Source organism: Acomys russatus, chromosome 10, assembly GCF_903995435.1.
Source record: "Acomys russatus chromosome 10, mAcoRus1.1, whole genome shotgun sequence".
NCBI classification, from domain to species: Eukaryota; Metazoa; Chordata; class Mammalia; order Rodentia; family Muridae; genus Acomys; species Acomys russatus.
Genome location: NC_067146.1, coordinates 44,869,668 through 44,893,793, shown reverse-complemented (window position 1 = coordinate 44,893,793; position 24,126 = coordinate 44,869,668). Strand labels below are relative to the sequence as shown.

The window sequence follows — 24,126 nt, the reverse complement described above, 5'->3', positions numbered from 1 at the left end:
GAGAGAGTACTTTACATAGACCTTTAGTGTATTTCAACCTACCTAACAGATTCATATTACTTAACACATCTATTTTTTCCACTTAAGAGAGGAAACACTTGGAGAATGTGATTTATAAAAATGTCTTTTGTTTATCTTGAGAAAAATAGAGCATTCAAATTCATGTTCCTATATTTTTATCTGCTCATTAAAGGGAATAACTTTTGCCCTACACTTTTTTATTTTGAATTTTTTCAATATATATTTTTTTACCCAGAGCAGAACAATACACTAACCACTGTTAGGACTGTACTTAAGATGTGTATCTATATAAAAGAGATGATAAAATGTCAGGAGAAAAAAATAAGGTTTACATTAATTTTATATAAATATACAACAATTGCATTGTATCTTGTCCTCTACCCTCTCATAGCATTAATGCATGGTGTGCTTTCATATATAACAATAACAGAGGTTCTTAGGATAAAAATACCTCAGCATCTGGGCAGGAACTATCTATAGGCAAAGGTATCTAAGGATGAGGACCCCAAACTCTATGATAGAGTTTGGTATATTTGTATATTTAAATATTATACACACAAACACACACACACACACACACACACACACACACATAATATCATGTCACATATTCGTGGATGAACTTTCTTTAGAATGGACTGAGATGCTCAATAAAACTTAAATGAGAAATGCTAAATTTTCAAGGTGAAATAAAATACTGCAATAATCTGTCATATTTTAATGAGCTGACATTTTTTCTGGTACCTAATGAAGGATTGGAGGGAACAAAAGCATTATGAGAAAACCATGGAATTTGTCTAAAACCAAATTATGTTGACGTTGTTTTGTGAGTTTTTCTTCTTCCATTGAGCTGGGTACTTGTGTTGCCTGACAACAGAAAGGAAGCGATTATCTGCACCAGACAAAGCAAACAGCACATGAGTCCTTTGTATACCTTAGGCACAGCACAGGTGACGTCATATTTCTATGTGCACAGCCTCTATCATGCCAGACTGCTGTTGCTTCCCATCTCCCTTTCCCTACTCTATATAACCTTCCTAATTTGATTGTTTCTATATGTTTAATATTATTGTGGATTTCTTCCCATATTAGCTATCTTTTATGCATCTCTTGCAACCTACTTTTATAGAACTATGAAAATCAATCTGGTGTTTTCTCAGAAAACTTGAAATAGACCCAAGACCCAGCTATTCCACACCTTGGAATATACTCAAGAGATGCTCCACCACACAACAGGGACATATGCTCAACCACATTCAGAGCAGCCTTATTCGTAATAGCCTGAAACTGGAAGCAACCTAGATGTCCCTCAGTCGAAGAATGGATAAAGGAATTGTGATACATTTACACTATGAAATACTATACTATTCAGCTATTAAAAACAAGGAAATCCTGAAATTTGCAGGCAAAGGAATGGGACTAGAAATGATCATACCGAGTGAGTTAACCCAGACCCAGAAATATACACATGGCATAAACTCACTTATAATTGGACACTAACCCAACAGAGATGTCCCCTGAATGTCTTTACTTAGCTAGAGATTGGGATAGATACTGGGACTTCCTATTTGGACTCTAGGTGAGAGAGGTAAGGAAGAATTGGGAAATAGAAGGATCCAGAGGGTCCTAGAAACCTTCAAGAAGACCATTAAGGCTGGCAGATCCAGACCTAGGCGGGTCAGCTCAAACTATTGTACCAACCAAGGACAATGCATTCAGTAAAGCTAGAACCTCTATCCAGATCTAGCCAATGGATACCACATTCTCCACAATTGTGTAGAGAGCAGGGACTGAGTTGAATATGAACTCTTGTACCCCCTCATTTACCACTTCCCCTTGGTGGAGAGACCTGGTGACACTCAGAGGAAGCGTAAGGCTACCAGTAAGAAACATGATAGGCTGTGATCTTATAGTGGGAGACAAGGTCCCCTTCTATCACAGACCTAGGGAAGGAGAATGGGATGAAAGAGGTAGTGGGAAGATACAAGTGAGGGAATAACAAATGAGATGCAGTCTGAATAAATTACTTAAATAAAAATTAAAAAAGAAAGAAAATTAGAAATTTGATTATTTTGAATATCAATCTTAGCTAAGATCAAAACAACTTGTCTAAAGTTCTGCTAGCCCCAAAAAGGACATAACTATAAATGCCTCACGTTGCATTACATATTCTCTGTTCACACTCTCAACCCCCGCCCCTCTGTTCTACAGCTAATCTAAGATGCACTGGTGACCAAGGTCAGTTCACCGAAGCATAGACAGACGGACTCACAAGTTTAAATAAAAAGAAGCAGCCTCTGGCCTCTTTTTGGAAAACAAGCATATTTTGTGTGGGATTGACAGGAAGGAAGGAAGGAAGCAAACAAGCAAGTAACATGGAGTGAGCAGTGTCTCCACTGTTAACATCCACGCAGAATCAGTTTACTTATAAGCATTAAGGTTAAGAGAAAGGTGAATTAAGTGGCAAAAATTATTTTTATACCTGAATTCTAGAATCATGAGTAATTAAATGTCATTGATTTATATTCATATGTATTTATAGAATATTCTTATATCAGTTTATATATCTGTATGTTGGAACACAGCTCAGGAGTAGATTCATGTGAGGGCAAGTCCTAACGCTTGTGAGAAAACTCCAAGAAAACAAGACAAGAGTCTATGGCTTCAGTTCTGTTAAAACACAGAAATTTGCTTAGAAGGTGTTTTTGTGCTCTGAGCAGGTGTAGTGGGTAGGGGAGAGTTTCCTTTAGTTTTTGTTATTCATGTGCTGGTATGGAAAACATGCTTTTGCCACATGTGACTTGTTTCAGGGAGTGAACATCTTTATTTAGGTAACTATTCTTAATCCTCAAAACTCAAACTGTCTGATGGCTCTGAATAAAGCAGATAAAGTTGGAGATTGCATGAGACTTTATTCCACCTAAGTTTTAGGCTTTACTCTCCCAGACTCACACCACCAATGAGAGCTCTACACAGCTATATTCTCATTTAGGTACATAGAGTATTTTCTGTTTTCCTAGTGGCACATAACTGCATAACTTAGTGTGATCTACAATGAACTTGTATTCTAGATCATCTAATGGATTTTGAATAATATATATGAGAGAATTGAGTTTATGCAAAGTCTCTCTCTGTCTCTGTCTCTTTCTCTGTGCATGTGTGTGTGCATGTGTGTATGTGTGTGTGTGTGTGTGTGTGTGTGTGTGTGTGTGTGTGTGTGCATGCATGTGTGTGTTACAGGACCAGGAAGTGGATGGGACTTTGGGGAACATGGCAACAGGTAAAAGACATACAGATGTTGAATGAGATTTCTTAATGAGAAACCATGAAAATGTGTAGAAAATCTTGTAGTACAATGAAGAAACTATCTTTTCTTCCAGGGATTACAAAATGAGGTCTTTGTAGACAGAGAAATCACTTCACATATCTCCCAACAGATTAGAATTGAAGCAAGTCCACTCATATTCTCTAGTGGTCTCAAAACACCATGCCTCAATCACTCTATTTTTAAAAAATGGAAGATTTGGTGTCATATCTTAGGATCAATTAAGTGATAGCTTCATGTAAATTGTGATTTTGTATCCTTAAATACAATACCAATATATCCTATTAATTTTACAAGTAATTTAAGTAATTAAATGAGGTAATATATTAAAAATGAAAGCGATTGAAAGGGACAATTCACAAAGGAGAACAAATATTAAACTTTAATTACAAAATAACATAAATATCGATAAATGCTGTGATGAAAGAAACAAATAGTCATCAAATGATGAAGGAAAAATTACCAATAAGCATATAAAGATATTCAACATCTTAAGTCACCAGAGAAATGCATCAAAAAACTACATTGAGTTTGCTATCTCCACAGTCAGAATCAGCATCATCAAGAAAACTAACAACAGCTAATGTTGGGTAGGATACAGGACATTATCAAATATTTATACATTACTGTTGATAATGTAAATTAGTCAAGCCACTATTTAAACAGTATGAAAGTTCTAATAAATTAAAAGTAGAAATATCACATAATCCAGATGTACAACATATATTTACTCAATATATCACAAGGTCCGTGTTTATAGGCACAGTACCCAAAATAACTAAGTCAAATAAGCAACCCGAGGACCTAAGCTAAGATTAACACATGACATACCACAGTTTCTTTATCCATTCTTCTACTGAGGGACTCTTAGGCTATTACATTCTGGCAATTATGAATAAGGCAGCTATGAACGTGGTTGAGCATATGTCCCTGTTGTGTGGTAGAGCATTTTCTGGGTATATTCCAAGGAGTCGAATAGCTGGGTCTTGAGGAAGCCCTATTCCCATTCTTCTGAGAAAGCACCAGATAGATTTCCAAAGTGGCTGTACTAGTTTGCATTCCCACCAGCAATGAAGGAGTGTTCCTCTCTCCCCACATCCTTACCAGCATGAGGTGTCAATTGAGTTTTTGATCTTAGCCATTCTGATGGGTGTAAGATGGAATCTCAGTGTTGTTTTGATTTGCATTTCCCTGATGACTAAGGAGGCTGAGCATTTCTTTAAGTGTTTCTCAGCCATTTGGTATTCCTCTGGTGAGAATTCTCTGTTTAGTTCTGAGCTCCATTTCTCAATTGGGTTATTTGGTTTGGTAGTGTTTAATTTCTTGAGTTCTTTATATATTTTGGATATTAGACCTTTATCAGATGAAGGGTTGATGAAAATCTTTTCCCAGTCTGTAGGCTGTCGGCTTTGTTCTGTTGACAGTGTCTCCTGCCTTACAGAAGCTTCACAGCCTCCTGAGGTACATTTACACTATGGAATACTATTCAGCTATTAAAAACAAGAAATTCCTGAAATTTGTGGACAAATGGATTGAACTACAAATTATCATAATGAGTGAGTTCAACCAGAAGCAAAAAGAGGCAAATGGTATATACTCACTTATATCGAGACACTAGCCCAAAGGACATGCCCCATGAAAGACTTTACTTACCAAGAAAGTGGGTCAGAGGGGGGGACATCCTATTGGGACTTTAGGTGAGAGAAGCATGGGAGAATGGGGAAATAGAAGGATCCAGAGGGTCCTAGAAACCTACCTGAAGAACATTATGACGGGCAGATCTGGGTCTTGGAGTCCTGCTCAAACTATGGCACCAGACAAAGAAAATAAAGGCAGTAAACTTCGAACCCCTACCCAGACCTAGCCGATAGGCAGGACATTCTCCACCGTTGAGTGGAGAGGAAGGTCTGACTGTCATAAAAACTCTGGTGCCACATTTTGACCATGTCCCCTTGATGGGGAGGCCCGGTGGCACTCAGAGAAAGGATAACAGGCCACCAAGAAAATACTCGATACCCTATGAGCATATACAGGGGGAGGAGGTCCCCTTCAGTCATAGACATAGGGGAGGGGAGTAGGGAGGAAGTGGGAGGGAGGGAGGAATGGGAGGATACAAGAGATGGGCTAACAACTGAGATGTAATATGAATAAATTTATAAAACATTTAAAAAAAGATTAACACATGAATAAATATGGTGCATGTAAAGAATAACATTGTATTCAACCACAGAGAAGAATTAACCCATGACCACTGCTAGAAAACATGTGCACCTGGAGATTGTCACAACGAAGAAAACAAACCAGACACCTAAACACAATGTCACATTTCCCTCATTTGTAAGGGGATGGGGTAGGAGAGGGAACAGAATGGAAATAGAACAAGAAATACGGCCAAAACTCATGACATATACTTTAAAAAAACCTTCTTTAGATTTCAAACTTGCACTGAATAAATTAGAGAAAATGTAAAACTTTAAAACTTGTGGGTTGTGTGTGTGTGTGTGTGTGTGTGTGTGTGTGTGTGTGTGTGTGTGTGTGATTAAGGGTATCTGTGGCTGTTTTGCCTGCTCTTGGGACTCTTTTCCTTCCTTCAGATTGGTCATTTTGTCTTATTGTAACTTGTTATACTGTGTTCAGTTGATATCGTTGAGTCACCTGCTCTTTCCTAAATTGAAATTGAGGAATGGATCTCTGGGAGAGGAGGGGTCGGGTGTGGTGGGGGTTGCTAGAGAACTGAGAGGAGAGGGGGTAGGGGAAACTGTGGCCAGGATATATTATATTTAGCTATTTAAGTTTTATGTAGTATGGACACTAATTATGCCAGGCTTTTGTTCCTCTGAAACGTACAAAAGCTTCTAAATTACATGTAATCTCACTTGTGAACTCCTGTTATTATTTCCTTGGCTTTTGGTGTCCTTGTCCTGAGACGTCCTTGCCTAAGCCTATACCTGCTCCTTGGACTCTCTCCGGCAGCTGTAGAGCTTCTATTCTCACACTAAGGCCTTTGCTGCACTTTGAGTCAGTGTTTTCAAAGTGAGAGATAGAGATTTAGCTTCATCCTCTTCCATGTGGATATTATTTCCCAGACCAATTCAATGAGGACTTTGTCTTTTTAACCAATGTATGGCTTGGTTCTTTGTAAGACTCTATCTGGCTGTAGCATCATTGGTTGAATCACATGTCCTCTATTCTATCCCACTAAGTTTTTCTTCTGAGTTTTTCCCCCGTTATCCCCACGATCCCATTGAAGGTCTCAGTAACCCCAAAGTTTTGAATATTTAAGTATGAATGAGGAAATTGAACAAGTAGGTGCTGCACACGAAGTCACTCTTGCACATTAGATGATGATTCACCATTGGCTGTTTTGTCACGTATACCTAGACGAGTTTATCATGCCGCATGGGGATTCTGGCACAGCTCAATAACGTCAAGGCCACTTACCCTCTGTGTCTGTTGTTCCCATTCCTGGCTGTTTCACAGGGTCTAGTCCATTCTGTCCCATTTTTCCTCTGTTTCAAAGAAAAAAAAGTGGCATCTTTGGTTATGATTCACTCTAATACAAATGAGGTAAAATTTTAAGCAAAAAAAAAAAAAAAAAACATTATATATTCAGAGTCAACAGTGGATGATTTGTATGGAAAATATGCAAGTAGTTAATTATGCTATGTCACATTATTTTTAGAATGGGAACTTCATTATTATTCCTAGTCAGTCTAAACATAATATCAAAAAAAAATCAACACATTTTATTTATAAACTCATTTATAAAAATTGCACTCATGAATTTTTAAAATTTCTTTTATTTAAAAACTATTTTCAACACAGAAAACTTAAAAAATGCTCACATTAATAGGAGACTACATGATCTATCTATCTATCTATCTATCTATCTATCTATCTATCTATCTATCCAGTCAAACATATCCATAATTTTATTTTATTTATTTTTTTTTTAATTTTTTTTTTATTAATTTATTCTTGTTACATCTCAATGTTTATCCCATCCCTTGTATCCTCCCATTCCTCCCCCCCCCCCCTTTTCCCATTATTCCCCTCCCCTATGACTGTTCCTGAGGGGGATTACGTCCCCCTATATATTCTCATAGGGTATCAAGTCTCTTCTTGGCTACTTGCTGTTCTTCCTCTGAGTGCCACCAGGTCTCCCCCTCCAGGGGACATGGTCAAATGTGGGGCACCAGAGTATGTGAGAAAGTCGTATCACACTCTCCACTCAACTGTGGAGAATATTCTGACCATTGGCTAGATCTGGGAAGGGGTTTAAAGTTTACCTCCTGTATAGTCCTTGGCTGGTGCCTTAGTTTGAGCGGGACCCCTGGGCCCAAATCTGCCTATCATAATGTTCTATTTGTAGGTTTCTAGGACCGTCTGGATCCTTCTACTTTGCTATTCTCCCATGCTTCTCTCATCTAGAGTCTCAAACTGTACTATAAAGCAATAGTAATTAAAACAGCATGGTACTGGCACAGCAACAGGCTGGTTGATCAGTGGAATCGAATCGAAGACCCAGATATGAATCCACACACATATGGTCACTTGATTTTTGACAAAGAAGCCAAATCCATTCAATGGAAAAAGGATAGCATCTTCAACAAATGGTGCTGGTCTAACTGGAGGTCTATGTGTAAAAAAATGCAACTGGACCCATATTTGTCACCTTGCACAAAACTCAAATCCAAGTGGATTAAAGACCTCAACATAAAACCAGAGACACTAAGCCACTTAGAAGAAAAAGTGGGAAAGAGCCTGGAACATATTGGCACAGGAGACAACTTCCTGAACAGAACACCAACGGCCCAGGCCTTAATGTCAACCATTAATAAATGGGACCTCATGAGGCTGAGAAGCTTCTGTAAGGCAGGAGACACTGTCAAGAGAACAAAGCGACAGCCTACAGACTGGGAAAAAATCTTCACCAACCCTACATCTGACAAAGGTCTAATATCCAAAATATATAAAGAACTCAAGAAATTAAACACCACCAAACCGAATAACCCAATTGAGAAATGGGGCTTGGAACTAAACAGAGAATTCTCAACAGAGGAGTATCATATCCATAATTTTAAACATTTACCTTTTTAATTTTTAACTTAAGTAAGAGCTATATCTTTATAGTAACAAAATGTTACAGGCTTTTCAGTGAGAAGGTAAATACTGAATTAGATAAAACATGGAAATAATTTTGTAACTTAAATAGATATATCTTAATTAAAAACAAGTGGCCAATAGGTATGTGAAAAGACTGAACATCACTAATCACCAGGTAGAAATGCTTTGACACATCAAATAAGTTCAGTCAGGAGTGTGGAGCAGTGAGAAGTCATATACACTATTTGGGAACTTCAATCAGTATAGATGTTTTGAGTCTATGTACAGTATGACCTTTCATAAAAAAATTAAAAGAAAATATCATCAGTGTGCCATGGTCCATGCAGAGTCTTATAACTCCTCAAAGTACTGAGAATAAATGTGACATGTTTTATACACCTTAAGGAGGGTGAAAGACTATACAAACCAGGGGGTGGGAAGGAATGCTATAACCTGCTATATTCTACATATGACATGGCTTTTGCTGTCACAAACACTATAAAAATATAACTAGACAACAAAAATCCTCAAGTTAATACTGAAACGATAGCTTTCTTACTTAATAAAGATCAAAAGTCAAACTACCATGTGGCCGCACAATCCTATAGGGGAATATACATACCAAAAAAAAACCAAAAAACAAAAAAAAAACCAGTATGTTATAGATTTCTGTACTTCAATGTTCATTGAAACTCTGGTTATAATAATTAATAAGTATCAGTGTCCAACCTACTGATGGGTCAGTAAATTACTCAGATGAATGCATAAAAAGTATGCTAGATGTACAGCAGAGAGCATTGTTTAATTATAGAAAGAACAAAATCTTGTCATTTGCTACAGCTAGAATGCAATGAGTTAAGTGAAATAAGGCAAGCATTGGAAGGCCAGTATTATTGGATTTCACTCATATCTAGAATCTAAAAGTGTCCATCTCACATATATGACAATGGTGTCCCAGAGGCTGGGAGAGTAAGGAGTGGGAAGGACACAGGGAAGGCTGCTTAGTGGGATTTTAGTTACAGATAAATAGCTTCCAGTATTCTACTATACAACAAACTGACTGAAACTACTAATAAGAAAGCATTCCAGAAAGTTATTAAAGGGATTCTGTACCCCTTCACCACAAACAGATGAGAAATGTCTGAGAAAATCTCTATGCTTTTCTTGGCTTGAACATTACACAGTACACATATTTATTCAAATTTTATATGAATTCCACCAACAAGTAAATTTTTGTCTAACTTGGAAAATAAAAATAGCTATACTGTAATGTGTTTTTAAAACATAGACTTTTCATCCTACTTAATGAAAGTTTAAGGTTCTTTCTATATTTTCTTGTGTGTTAAAGAAACCGGTTTTACGTCACACTGCTCTTTGCTTATGGGTCTGTGGTCTCTTGCCGTCTGGCAGCTAAGTGAGAAGACCGAGTCTTCTTTTATAAGAGGGCAGTGGGAGAGGGCTAGGAAAATTGAGCTCAGTGCCTGAGTAACCAGATATTCATAAATATAATGTACTAACAAATAGATAATAAAATTAATAATTTTGAATTTAATCAAAATCTCTTTTAGTTTCTGTCTCAAAGGTTTGATCAAGCCAACTGGATAAAGACTTGACAGTACTTCAAAACGGTGGTATTAGAATGCTGGCTGGGTAGCAGCCAAAACGCTGTAAGTTGCTTCTTGTTGCCTCAGCCAGAGGAAAGGCTTCATGACATATGGTGGATTTGGGAATGGTCTTTAGACATGCTTAGATTCCATCATAACATGATGAAATAAAACTCAAACATGTTAGAATCTGGAAGAAGCATGGAACAAAGAATGCCTCCATACTCAATCTACGAGAATGTAATTCTGATGCAGAAATGTTTATTGACAATTCTAATTTCCACAAAATGTTTCTGATTTGCTGAATTTACTGAAATTGTAACTGTAAGAATCATATTATATCTTTTCAAGCGTCGTTTTTCAAAATCTCCTCTTGACATTCTCCTGACAAGAATCTAAAATGTTTCTGTATATAAAAGAAAACAGAAAGACAGAATAAAAGAAAGAAAAGAAACATTGCCGGCTGGCAGCATTTTGGAGGCAGAAAGATCTCTATGAGCTTAAAGACAAAGTGAGTTCCAGGCTACACAGAGAAGGCTATGCCTTGACTTGGAAGACAAACAAACAGACACAAAACCAAACAAACAAAAACACAAAATAAAGCAAAACCCAGAAAAGGAATAGATGAAACTTTGAAAATTTAGGAATTATTTAATCTTCAAAGCCATTTTATGATTCCATTGTAGCAATTTTACATCAAATACTTAAGCACTGAATTTTATTTAGTGATTATGAGCACAAGACCACATGTATACAGTTTATATAATCCCTAATGTTTGTATGTGTGCATGTGTAATGCATGTATATCTATGTGTGTATGTAGACTGTGTCCATGTGAATTCATAGTCTTGACTACAAAAACAATATAGAACTTAATTTTCATTTCCTTAATTTTGTTATACTGAAAACTAAGCCCAGGGTTGTGCATATTCTAGGCAGTTGCTCTACCACTGAGCTATATCTCCTGCTCAGCCATGCACAGGGCTTCAGTTTGTCTAATTGTTTCATTAAGATAAAATCAGTTAGGTTAAAAAAAAAAAAAACTAATGCAGCTCCTTCTTTTACTGTTAGCGGAAATGAAAGCTTAGGGCGTAGCTGCAGTATATTGCTGGAAGAATGAATCAAAGATATCTATCTCTTGTTACTAAGCAAAAATATAGAATGAGGAGCCCATATGACAGAGTACTTAAAATGAGTATCTTTGTATTATGCCTGTTTATTAAAAATGTTATAATTTTGTTGTGTTAAGAATTAAAAATTTATATCAGAGTCATCAATTTTATTTTTAGTGATATCTGAGTATTCTGCTTCCAGATTAACTTCAAGACATTCATCAAAATGTGAGGTACATCCACCTTGAAGAATGGGAAAAATCTTCGTGCACACTTACATGGTGCAGTTAAGCGATGTGCAGAGGACATGTACCTGTGAGATGTGTGCAGCAGACAATTTTCCTGCATTCTCAGCAAACTGACTTCAACTCAGAACATTCAGATAGCATATGATGTATCTTAAATGTCAAAGTCAGTCACTGAATAGTTATTGAACACTTGCACTAGGTCAAACAACAATTGTGTGAGACACAAGGAAACACTGAAAAGAAGGAACAAATAGTTCTTACATTTATCATATAGTAAGTTAAAAGGAAAATATTTTATGTTCATATGGTGAAGTGGTTGTCTCCCACACAATTTATAGAGGAACTTGTTTAAAGGGAAAAATATGAAATAAGAAAACCAACAAGCAAATTGGGAACATGCTAATCTTTCAACCCAGAGATTCAGACACCAAGGGAGTAAGACATTTTTATATCTGGAAGTATTAAATTATATAGTCTGAAAGTTACAGACTGACTAGAAGATTTTTAGATTATTTGTAGGAAAGTATCATAATTTCCTAAGATACTCACAATCTAGAAAGAAATGTAATGAATTTGATTAAACCCCTGTTGATTAGTTCGGCAGATCTATGAGGTAAAACATTGATATATCAGATTATTTTTAGGAACGATTTCCAATAAATAGAACTGATGAAATATGACCACTTTTATTGAATACACAAACTAAATTTGAAAGATAAAGTCATATAAGAAAAATCTCTCAGATAAACTGGTAATAGAATAAGAATTCCTTTAAGTTGGAAAAATATAACTTAGAGCTATTAAAATAAATGCATTATTCCCTGTTTTCCTTATTATTTTATTTTCCTAAAATGAAACAGTATCTAACAGAATTACTGTGGAGATCAAAGAGAATATTTCCATATTTTGTGTGAAAAGAATAAATTCCCCTTTTGGAGAATTCTCCCAGTTCCACTTCCAGAGACGACCACACAACTTGCGAAAATGAAAGACCTTTGACTGTCCTTTTAGATACTCTCTGTCACAGCACAACACCACCGTGCTCTGTAGCACAGGAACAACAAGGGGCAACACGGAAGTTCACAGGAGTAGCTGTGTCCAGTGCAGCTCAGTCAAAAAGGGTCATTTTTATATATTTTTCACGTGCTGTGAAATAGCCTCCTTTTAACATTAGAAACTGCCGAAGCCGAGGTGCCGGGTCCTTACACCTTAGGCTGTGCATGCTGTGGCCTTCTTATTGGTGTTTTCCAAGCCACGGACTAACTCACGGAAAGGAAAATGAAAGGTCTTAAATTCAGAGTTGGAAACTGGAACAGACAGAAACTACAATGTATCTAAATCCACCCTATCACAACACGCACTATCACGAGGTTTAGTATACTATGTGTGAGCTATATTCCTAGTTCTAGAACAAGTTCTATAAACCACGGGGGAAAATTCAGAATTTTCATTTTAACTGTAGAGAGCTTTAGAGTTGAAAAGTCTAAATGATTATTCCAATTTGTCATTTGCTTCAAAGATGATATGAATTCCGCAAATGTGAAAGAAATATCTACTGAGTCGAAAAAAATGAAGCTATGTTGACTTCAAATACCGGCCCTGGTGTCTGGTCATTGAGTGATGAGCTGCTCTGCACTGTGGGCTGGCCCAGCTCAGTTATTATCCTAACAGCTTCTATGTTAAACGCAGGCGGTGCAGATGAAGTCACCATGCTAGTGATTTGCGTTCATCTTTAGAATTAACTGAAGTGAACCAGTCGACTCTGAACAACTGATTCTTATGTAAGCACCAGCAGCCCAGACGTCCAGAGACAGTGATTCAGAATGGATAATTACCTCGTTTTTCTCCTGTGAAATGTTAAGAATGAATTACGATGTTGTTAAAATTGGAGCCCCCCCCTTTTTTTTTTAAATAAAAGAACCACTTACATCCTTGGGATAGGAAGCAGATTAGTCTCCCCTGCCACACAGCTGCTTCCTTCACTGTCCATGCTGTACCCACTGCCAACGCTGCTGCCCGAGGAGCCAGTAGACACGGAGCTCTCTGCAGGTCGGTGATTGGCGGGCTTTGCTGCATGACGTAGGGAGAGTTAATACCACAGTCAACAAGTGAAGCTCGTTTTTTCCCTCCAAACGTAAAAATCGCATAGGTACATACGACTAGTAGAAAGGACCAGCAGAAACAAAAAACATTCTCCTTTCCTCAACCCGCTTTTGCTTTTGATTTCTTTAGCCATTAATACACATGGGCAGTATAGAATCCCTTCACTTTTTTATTACACGTGAAAAACTTACTGGGAAAACCACTCCCATTGTTAGCCTCAAATAGCATGTAATTCTTCTGCTATTATTTGTACATCACTACAACAGTGCTATGGAATTTGGGAGACCCACACAGAAACTATTTTAGGATACTCTGGTAGTACTAAGAACAGAATAAAATAAACTGGGTAATTACTTTACATATTAATAGTCACTAACCAGAGAGTCTTCTTATAAGAGAATTGCATGGCAGAATAGAGACTTTACATGTGGCTCTACCAACTCACCTGGTATTCTAATTTCTTTTTTCAACCTAAAGGTGTTTTATTTCCCCCTGCGGGATTTTGTAATTGCTATGGGGACTTGTTTCAGGGTTTTTTTTTTTTTTTTTTTTTTTGTGAGTTTCAGTTTTGTACCCATGGAAGCATTCACATTTGTACTATATGCTACGCAGGAGCACAGAACTCTTTCTCACCTGGTAGAGCTCTAGACTCGGGGTGGGAGGAGTTGCCATGCACAAAGAAGGAAGAAAGACAGTGCATCTCATACTTTGTGAGGAAGAACTTATTTAGCAATTATTTGATGCTCTTGGTGTGCATCCCTTGCTAGAGAGGGTGACCTTTTGTCTTCCTGATCTATACTCATTCTCCAGACACCCTAAGCTTTCTTGTGTGGAAACAAGGCCATCAGTAATGGTGACCTCTTTAAGATGGGCATGTAGCATGGTATAAAACTGGAGCCTAGCAGTTTTTCTCCTGTGATAGTAATCGCCAAGCTCCTATCTTTCCTTTCTTGGGATTTATGGTCTTTGGCTATTCATTAATGTCTTTGATCTTACTTGGTCTTTGACAATGATTTTTTTTTCTGGGTTCTAAGTCTATATGTGTTACAAACTGCAAGACTTTTTGGCATCTTTTCCCTCTATAAGCATATCCCTGTTCCATCAGTAGTCTCTTATGTGAATGTGTTCTTGTTACTGGGTGAAGGGTTAATAATTTTTTCATACTGTGAGGTCTATATGGTTCTTAAGGAAATGTATACACATGATGAGTTTTAGTCTGGAAAACATGTAACTATTATAGTCAAATACAATGAAAACTCAAAGAAATTGTATGGAAAATTGAGGACAGGCAGATTAGCTACTGTCAGATCTTGTAAAATGTTTAACTTTTCTTGTCTCCATTACAGCAATAAGACATCCTTACAAGCTACCAAGTAATTATATATCTATTCCAATGGTGACGGAATTCCTCCTCCACAAAAGAAGAACAAGGAAGAAACTTTTATAAAACTCAATTACATATCTGATGTTTATAAGTTGGAAAGTGTTACTTAAAAGAAGTTGCGAGTGGCAGCCAGCAATAAAATACTAGTTATCTATATAGCATGAGATTTGTATAAAGTAATAGATCTAATATTTGCTAAACATTTTATTCATCTTATATAAAAGAAAGCTAGATTGCATATTTGGTGTTAAAGAAAATACTATAAGTGAGTAATTTAAAATATAAAGGGAACATGACTAGAATATTAAATTATAACACATATATGTATATAACAGTTAAACAGCATAATCAACCAACAACAATTCAGATTATCCCATTAATTTAGAAAAAAAGTTTTCATGCTTTAAAATGGTATTAAATAAGCAACCTCCCCAGATTTTTAATAGTAGATAGTACATCGAAAGAAAAACATTAGTTTCATTAACAAAACCCAAAAAACCTCAATGTCCTGTTTTCAAAGGCAGCAATTAATAGATAATAATTAAAAAAAATTAATCTCACTAAGTTAAAACAATTTTTAATCCAGGAGCAAGCACACTACATGCCAGGAATTGCTACCTTATAGAACATACACGTGTCTACATTTCAACCCCAGCCGTCACCTGCGTCAAGCGTCTTTTTTCCCTCTTCTTCCGAGCAACTCTTAAGTCTGGAGGACCCATTGCTCATGATCACTGCATCGCCTACGGAGATGACCTCTCTCTACCTTGACTATTTGTTGCGTTAATGCTGCATCATTGGTAATCCTTACACATTTGACTTTGAACAGTGGTCAAGTAATATTTGATGAACAAATGAATGAATAAATAACAATGCTATTGTTCCTAAACCAAATGCCAAAAATGCCTTAGTGAATTAGCAGGCTGTATTTGACATTTTATACTTAATATGTTTTAAAGAAAGTATGCATATTTCTCATAAAAAGTGGCATCTAACATAGAACACTTTTTACTTTATTTTTCCAAAGAAACTGCTTGAAAACAATTTTTTGTAGCTTATTAAAATAAGTTATGACAATTTTTATCTGGTATACCATATGGAAAAAATATAGTCAGCTGACTAGATTTTTAATCCCAGTGCCCTCAAAAACTGGTTTGAGTGACGAAAGATATTTAGTGCTAGTATGAGTGCTGAAAGGTATAGATGTATGTTTAACAAAAGTTAGTGACAGATCATGTATAGCATATGAACATTTACATTAGGATGATGACAGAAAATAATATGTATAGTAACATTATGTAGGAGCAATCACCATTACAAATGCTAGAGTTTGTTGTTTCCTGTTGGTAAACAAACGAAGAACTTAGATTTATTTTTCTGCATTTTGAGTGAAATAACAGAACCATTAAAAGCTTAGTCTTCCATGATTTTATGATTCTGAAAATAACAGTTTAAACTAGTCTAATTCTGCTTTTACTCTTGTTTTAAACAGTTTCAGAAAATATATAATACAATCCATGAAGCTATGCACCTGTGTAATGGAAAATAAAATGGTCTTTTTATAAGCAAATTGAAAAAAATTTAAAATATGAAACCTAGTTTTTTGGAATTATTTTTAGATATATACTTTCATTTTGAAATGTTAATTTCGCTAAAAAAAAAAAAAAAAACGTTACCCACTACAGGGAAGGTTGACTGGTATACACTCGTGGGGGAGGGGAAACTTGTTATCGTCAACAGGTAACATTTGAGAAAGTCCATTCCCTTTTGATACTTGATTATTGAGGAGGCATTTCAGGTAAACACTTTACCTTCGTGGGGGTAAAAATATCTTTTACCTCTTTATTGTCTTTGTCTGTTTCATGGTTCGATGTCGTTATGTTTTATTACTTCCTAGTGACTAATCCTAATTAAATGTGATACTGTCTCTTCGAAAGCACATCTGTCTTCAATTACCTTATCTCTGTTGGGTTGCCTCGCCCTCTCCAGTAGACTTGACTATGCAACGCTGTCAGCCTAGCTGCCACATGATGGCAGCACTGTGCCCAGAAACCTTAGCAAATTGCAGAACAGACTGAGCTGGGGAATCCTGGCTGTTAGGAACTGGTTAAGAAGGCTAAGGGTTTAGCATTTTCTTTGATGGTTGTTTCGAGTTCTACAATTGTATCTTCAGGGCTATGCATGCAGTAAACATCGAACGCCGACCTAGATCTAGCCAAGGGACAGGATATTCTCCATAGCTGAGTGGAGAGTGGGGTCTGACTTTCATGTGAACTATGGTGCCCTATATTTGACCAAGTCCCCTTGATGGGGAGGCCTGGTGGCACTCAGAGGAAGGATATCAGGCTACCAAGAAGAGACTTGATACCCTATGAGCATATACAGGGGGAGGAGGTCCCCCTCAGTCACGGTCATAGGGGAGGGGAGTAAGGGGAAAATGAGAGGGAGGGAGAAATGGGAGGATACAAGGGATAACTATTGAGATGTAATATTAATGAACTAATAAAAAAAAGTAGATACTGAAAAAGATAATTTGCAGAGTCTTTACAATAAAGGATTAATTATTTTTTAATTAAAAAAAGAATGCTAAGGATTACTTACCTACTCTAAACCATTATTTTCCTTTAATTGCAAAGATTAACAAATCGTTATATCTCAAGGTAATGGGAGAATTCAAAGCTGCTAATTCTCTTTTATATTACATTTACTTTTCACAAACAAACAAACAAACAAACAAACACTTTAAGGGCTTTGTTTTCTTTAGAATTGAGTGCTTAGAGAGGATTTTTTAAAAGCTTGTTTTAACATTAGGGACCTTTTCTTCCCTCTTTCCTTCCCTCTCTCCTTTCTTCCCTCCCTCCCTTCTTTCTCTGTTACTGCTGCTGTTAGTTTTGCACTTACTTCTGAGGTTTGTCTCATGTTCTAAAATTCTCATTGAATGTAGAATTGAAAATGTCAGTTTTTAAGTTCAAATACGACTAGCATTATTCCGTATGTTTTACCTTGAATTTTGTCTGGTCTCATTTTTGGGTATTTTTCATTACAGTTCAGCATTATTAAGGAGAGATGTTGCATTTTATATTTCAGAAGGTAAATCTTTCCCCAATCAACTTCAGTGTATTTGTTATCAATTTTTAAACATATCTCTAGCTTATAAACTAGAAAATGGCATAGAAAGCTTCCACACTGTTATTTGCAGGAGTGTTCACATATCCCAAATTATAAGTTCCCACAATGAAAAGTATTGAAAATAAGCATCTCTGACACCTAACTCAATCACTTGCAAATCTTGGAGTTGAGCGATTGAAGTAAGGATGTCACTGAAACATCTTTTAAAAAGTTGTTAGTTGACTATCTAACAGTCATTTTAAGTATTTCCTATACAAATAACTAAACTGTATTTATATCATCATGTGAACTGTGATTCTGAAGTTCTGCTACCTTTCTTCCTAATAAACACTCTTAAATTATTTCACATTCGCATGGCTTCTCCCATAGATGGAAATGGAGATAAATGTATCCTTTGGTATTGTCTAGGAAAAGTTGGTAGCACACTGAATCGACATATGTCCCTTCTTTGTATTCATAAACGAAAATTTAAAGACACTTTAATGATCAATTTGCTCTGTTTTTATCTAATACTACCAGAAACTGGCAGTTGTTTTCTATACTCACTAATCATTAATTCCAGCATTATAGAAACAGATTAATGTCCCTTTCTGTTACAGATGTAAAGCTGTGCTTTAATATGTATAATGAGAGTGAAGTTAAGCTAGTAAAACAAAAGGTGCTTCTTTATATAAATTTTCCATAATGGTTTATATAATATAGTACTTGCTTTTTATCTTATAATTTTCTTTTTAAATACATCTTTCTTTTCTGTAAATATTTAATTTAGAACTGATTTTGGAAGAAAAAACCTAAACACAACTTAAATTAGCACTACAATTTCATAGCGAATGGTAGAATGAGGTTTTATTAGGATACATTAAATAAAATTAAGAAAGTCAATTCATTTTATCTTGAATAAATCTAATTACAATATTAGCTACATTCAGATGAATGGAATGAACCAAGACTATTTCAAGTGCAGTTTTGGTTTTTCACTAATATTCTAATTCAACAAAGATCTTTATCAGTAAAAGACTGGTGCTAAAATGAACATGTTTAAATGAGATAACATTAGAGAATTTCACTCTCATGGCTAACTCTTAAATTTTTTCAATATTAATTTGATATGTGTTCGAAGGAGAAATATTATCTCTCGTGTTTTGCTGACAATAGTCTTGAATTACATTGTCAGACATGTATTTCTTACAACTGATAATCAGAGACAAAAAATTATTCAGAAAAAAGAGACTACTTGGTAGTATGCCAACTGATTTAAAATGCTACTAGAAGTAGTCATAAAAATATTTTGATAACCAAGATGCTATCGTTAAGTGAAATCTGAATGGTTGCTTCATAAAATTCTGTTTTATAATTTATTTATTTATTTATTTATTTATTTATTTATTTATTTATTTCTGAGATAGCATATTATACAGCTTGCACTGAGATAAGAAGGTACCAGTGCTAAAAACTTTGAAATTCTTATCTTTCTGGACCCTATATTCAAATGCTGTGATTATCAATTGGCCACCAGACAGTTTTTGTTTTTATGTTGTTATAGAAATTGAGTCCAAACCTTCATATGTACTAGGGAAGCATTTTAGCACGCCACCAGTCTGCAATCTATAAAACTCAACTCGAAGGAAGTAACAGAGTACATTTCCAGTAGAAGTGATAAATTAACAATAGCAAATAAGCATATGTGGGTAATACCACACCAAACATTGAATAATATTTTTCATATTACTTAAATTTATTCAGTGGTTGTAAAGAGTAAGCTTAGTAAATGTTTGATAAATGCCTTTGTAGAACTGGGAGATCTAACTTTTCTAAATTTCTAAAGAGATCATTGTCAGTCACTGCTTTTCTGCAGTTAATTTTAATGGATTGCAGAGAGTACGACACAGCTAATGGGTTTCTTAGTCTTCTTCAATGAAAATTTTAGTTATAGTAGATGGTGATTAATACAAAGACCCACAACAACCCAAGGCACAGAGAGAAGGAGACTGAAGAATGATGAGCCTTTGATGGAGTGAATATTCCCTAGTCCTGTTTCCCAAGGCTCAGGAATCATTGCTGAAGAGAGGGCATGAGAGTGTACCAGCCAGTCGGTAGCTGACTACAAGGAAAGAGTGTCTTCTGGACAAGGAAAAGCAGCTACACATACGGATTCACACTGGTTGTGACAGCATGCATAAAGTCTGTGTAGTGCAAGCCAGACCAAACCCCAGCACAGAGAGTGGACATGGCCATAAAGTCTCACACATATTCACAGAGCTGTCAGCAATTGTTATCTATTGAGAAAAGGAGCGTCAGTTTTCTCTGAGAGTTGTAGCCCTCCTGAGTCAGCCATGCTCCAAAAGAAGGGTGCACATCCAAGAATATTTGTGCAGCACAAATTGGCCTTGATGAGGTTAAAAACAGGAGACAAAATTGGGTGAACTGGGAGGGGAATCCGAGGAAAAATGTGGGAGGAGTGTATTCAATCAAAACACAGCATACAAAATTTTCAAAGAAATAATAAAAATTTGAATATAATTTGATTTTCAGATATGTCTAAAGATGATGAAGTTTGGTTGCATATAAACTTGTCATTGACTACAAATCAATCTCCATTTCGCATGAGTTTAGAGAAAATATAGTTTCTCCTGCTTCACAATTCTTCCAATTGTGTGTTTGCGTGTGTGTGTGTGTTTAAATAAATATTACTAACAAGTATAGAAGCATCTCAAGACAGAGATTTCTATCTTGTTTGCTGTAGTAATACCACAAATTGAAGAGGTTCTGAAATGTAATGTGCTGAAACAAATACAGGTATGAACAAGAAAAGTAATGGATTTGGTAAAATTCTATTTTTTTGTTATTGGATGGTAAGAAACTTTCAATGTTTCCCTTCACTTCCTTTTATTTATTTATTCATTTTGAGAGAGTGTGTCATGTTGTAGGCCAGAGTGGCCCAGAACTCACTCTATAGCCTAGGCTGGCCATAAACCCATGCTCTTCCATTTCTCTTCAGATTTGAAGCAAGATGATAATGTTTCCCATATTTTATGTTAAAGAATTATTTTTTTTAAGAAAATGAAGAAAAAAGATGATATACCTATTTTTCAAGCTATGAACAGAAATACAATATAGTTTTCTGTTATACTGTATTCCCAGTCTGCCCTGGACTTGACACAGTATAAAAGCCAACAGGTAACTGACCAATCAGAGTTCAGGAATAATACAATGTATTAATATATGATCATAGTTTAATCCAATTGATGGCCAGAGAAGCATAACAATTTTTAAATAAAATTTGCAAAATATGGTTTTGAAAACCTTAAAAATTATAAATTAGTATTAAATGAGATGAGAAAGAAATGGCCTGAAATGTATTTAAGGTAAATAAGACCCAGAAAGTTGAGAGTCAAATGAGGTAAGTAGGCCTTGAAGAGGAAGTCCTCGCTATTGTCTTGTCTTCGCGTCGTATAAAAATAGGATTGTGTGTAAAATTTTGTGTGGCAGATCTAATACACTTTGGTTTCATGATAAATTCCTTGATGGGGGAGGGGCTCCTGAGGTCTCACCCCTTGCTGAGAAGCCAGTTGTTGGTTTTTGGAGCGGGGAGAGTTATATTCTTTCAGGCATGTAGTTGCTGGAGACAGCTCATGCTCTAGCAGCCGGTCCTGTAGCCATGTGCATACAGGCAGCACCAATTGTAGTTCAAGGCATGATGAAAGCACAAGATGCTTAGAGCAGCAGGAAAGGCACTCTAGGGAAAGGAATGTGGGGGTAATAGTGATCAAATCACAATATATACATGCATAAAATCCTGAAAAATAGTTAATCCCAAGGGAATTAATATGTAGGGTAAATATTCTGATATTTATGAAAGCCAAAATTATGAAAACGTGAAAAGATTGACATTATTATAAATCAAAGATATGACATTCTTAAACTGTGTGGGGCCACTGTAAGCTTCACTGTACATGAGAAAATATGAGAATGAAAATTGACTAGTATTTTAACATGACAATTTGACTTCCTGTACAGAGTGCCAAAAAGAGTTTCTGGACTTTCTTGGTGAGTAGTTGCATTAGTGTGATAAGCCTACAGTGATGAAATGAGAATTAATTGTGAACACAAATTGATACCATTTAGCAAAAGCTTTCTTGACAGTCACCAATCATCTGGTACTGTCACATATATTGACCATTTAAAAATACTTTTCATTCACATTTTTTTCTTCAGAACTTGCTTCACTCAGAATGCTATGACTCTAGCAACTAAGCGTGGTAAGAACTAGAAAGTGTATTTAACACAAAATGACTTTTCTCCTTGCTTTGAACAAAAGAAAAAGAGAAACAACTATTTTTATGCTACAGACAGAGTAAATACGGATAACTAGCAAGTGAAAAGCAGTATAAATTAATCCCAAAGGTTTGTTTCTATATGAAGCCTTTAAATATATTCTTATAAATTAATAGTTGGGTAGATTTAAAATATTAACCCAATAGTAATTTACTTAAGTAATTAATACAATTAGCAAGAAGAACACATTAAAACAACTAAAACTTACGATGTATAATAGATTTACTTATGCTGAGAGAAATGTGAGTCAATGCACTCTCCATTTTCAGTTTATCAAGTGACAATAGAGACCTACAGAACTAGGAAGCATTTAGTTCTAAAACTGAGTTGTTCAGTTAGGAAAATCAGATTTTGTTGCCACGTTCTTTTTAAGAACAAATAAAACAACCTTTCATTTTATTATCTTGTATTTTTAAGAAAGACATTTATGCCTGTGACCTTTATCAGGTATTTTGCTTAACTTTTTTCTACCTTCCACTACTTGTAATATTTAACTATTTTTTGTCAAAATACTACCAATTTATGAATTGTATTTTCAATATACTTAATCACATTGAAGAATGTAGATATGAATTCCCATTAATGTGAAGCTACATAATCATATCTATGCTATTTATTTTGACACATTCAAATAAAACCAAGATCACATTGAAATTCTGCATTTCTGATGTTACCTTTTGAAACAAACTTTTTGTAGTTTCTTGGCATTTAATTGTATACAAAAACATATATTGCAATAAAGTAAAAATACTATTTTGATTGTTTGATCCAATACACATGTAGATTCTCCTCATCATATTTTATACCTTCACCTCCTTTGACCTAGTCTAATGGAAAAGGGTAGAGTATGGTTTTAGAATATGTATATAATTATCAAGTAATTGCTGTGTTGTTTGATATTGAATTTAGGCAATATTGTTAAGTTGTCCAACAGTGTCTCTGGCAATCCCTTTCTTCTCCCCTGGTGACTCCATGGTTCCTCCTCCTAAACGAGAAAGCTCTTGGCCCCATAGTGACATCCAGCTTATCTAGTGTCCATACGCTGTATGGCCTATGATCTCTGTGTCCCATGATTCTTTCTTTCATTTACTTGCCTGCTTTATTTTCTCAGCTCTAGCTTATTGGTGTTAAGTTGAATGTTTTTAAAGTAATTTGCTGGAGTCCAAGGTAAAATAATTTATATTTAAAAACTTGGTTTCATGGTTATTGTTTGCCATAGACCAGTGGTTCTCAACCTGTGGGTCATGACCCTTTTTACAGGAGCCTCTTAAGACCACTTGAAAACACAGGTATTTACATTAAAATTTGTAACAATAGCAAACTTACAGCGATGAAACATCGGTGACAGCAATTATATGGTGGTGGTGGAAGGATTTACCACAGCATGAGAAACTGCATCAAAGGGTCATAGCATTAAGAAGGATGAGAACCACTGCAGACATTAGTAATATTTAATGAGCCCTTCTTTCTTAAGACTAGGTCTTCTTAGATCATGGATCGATATTCTCATCTTCATTATTTAGTCCCAGAGTTAGTCAAGATGCTAAGGTATAGCACCATTGAAAACAAGTTTTTGTAGTTTTATATTTAAGGCCAGTGGCTATTGCTAGTCCTATGCATTTAAGAATAAAAATTTCAAGAGTTGACCAAAGCAGATTTTGTGAATAATTTGTTGGAGACCCATAGCTATGACTAGAAGACAACATAAGTACCTATTGATGGGAAAGCATGTCTTCACCTTCAGAGAGGAAATACATTA

The 24,126-nt window shown here is 35.7% G+C and overlaps 1 protein-coding gene across 1 annotated transcript in view; it reads right to left on the bottom strand.

The window, feature by feature from the left end:
- Pclo (piccolo presynaptic cytomatrix protein) overlaps nt 1–24,126 on the bottom strand; it is a 328,544-nt gene that overhangs the window by 30,045 nt on the left and 274,373 nt on the right. The window contains exons 21-22 of the mRNA XM_051152077.1: nt 13,345–13,486; nt 6,788–6,855 (exon numbers count right to left, since the gene is read on the bottom strand). Of these exons, the coding sequence (XP_051008034.1) occupies nt 6,788–6,855; nt 13,345–13,486 (210 nt within the window). The remainder of the gene's footprint in view (nt 1–6,787; nt 6,856–13,344; nt 13,487–24,126) is intronic.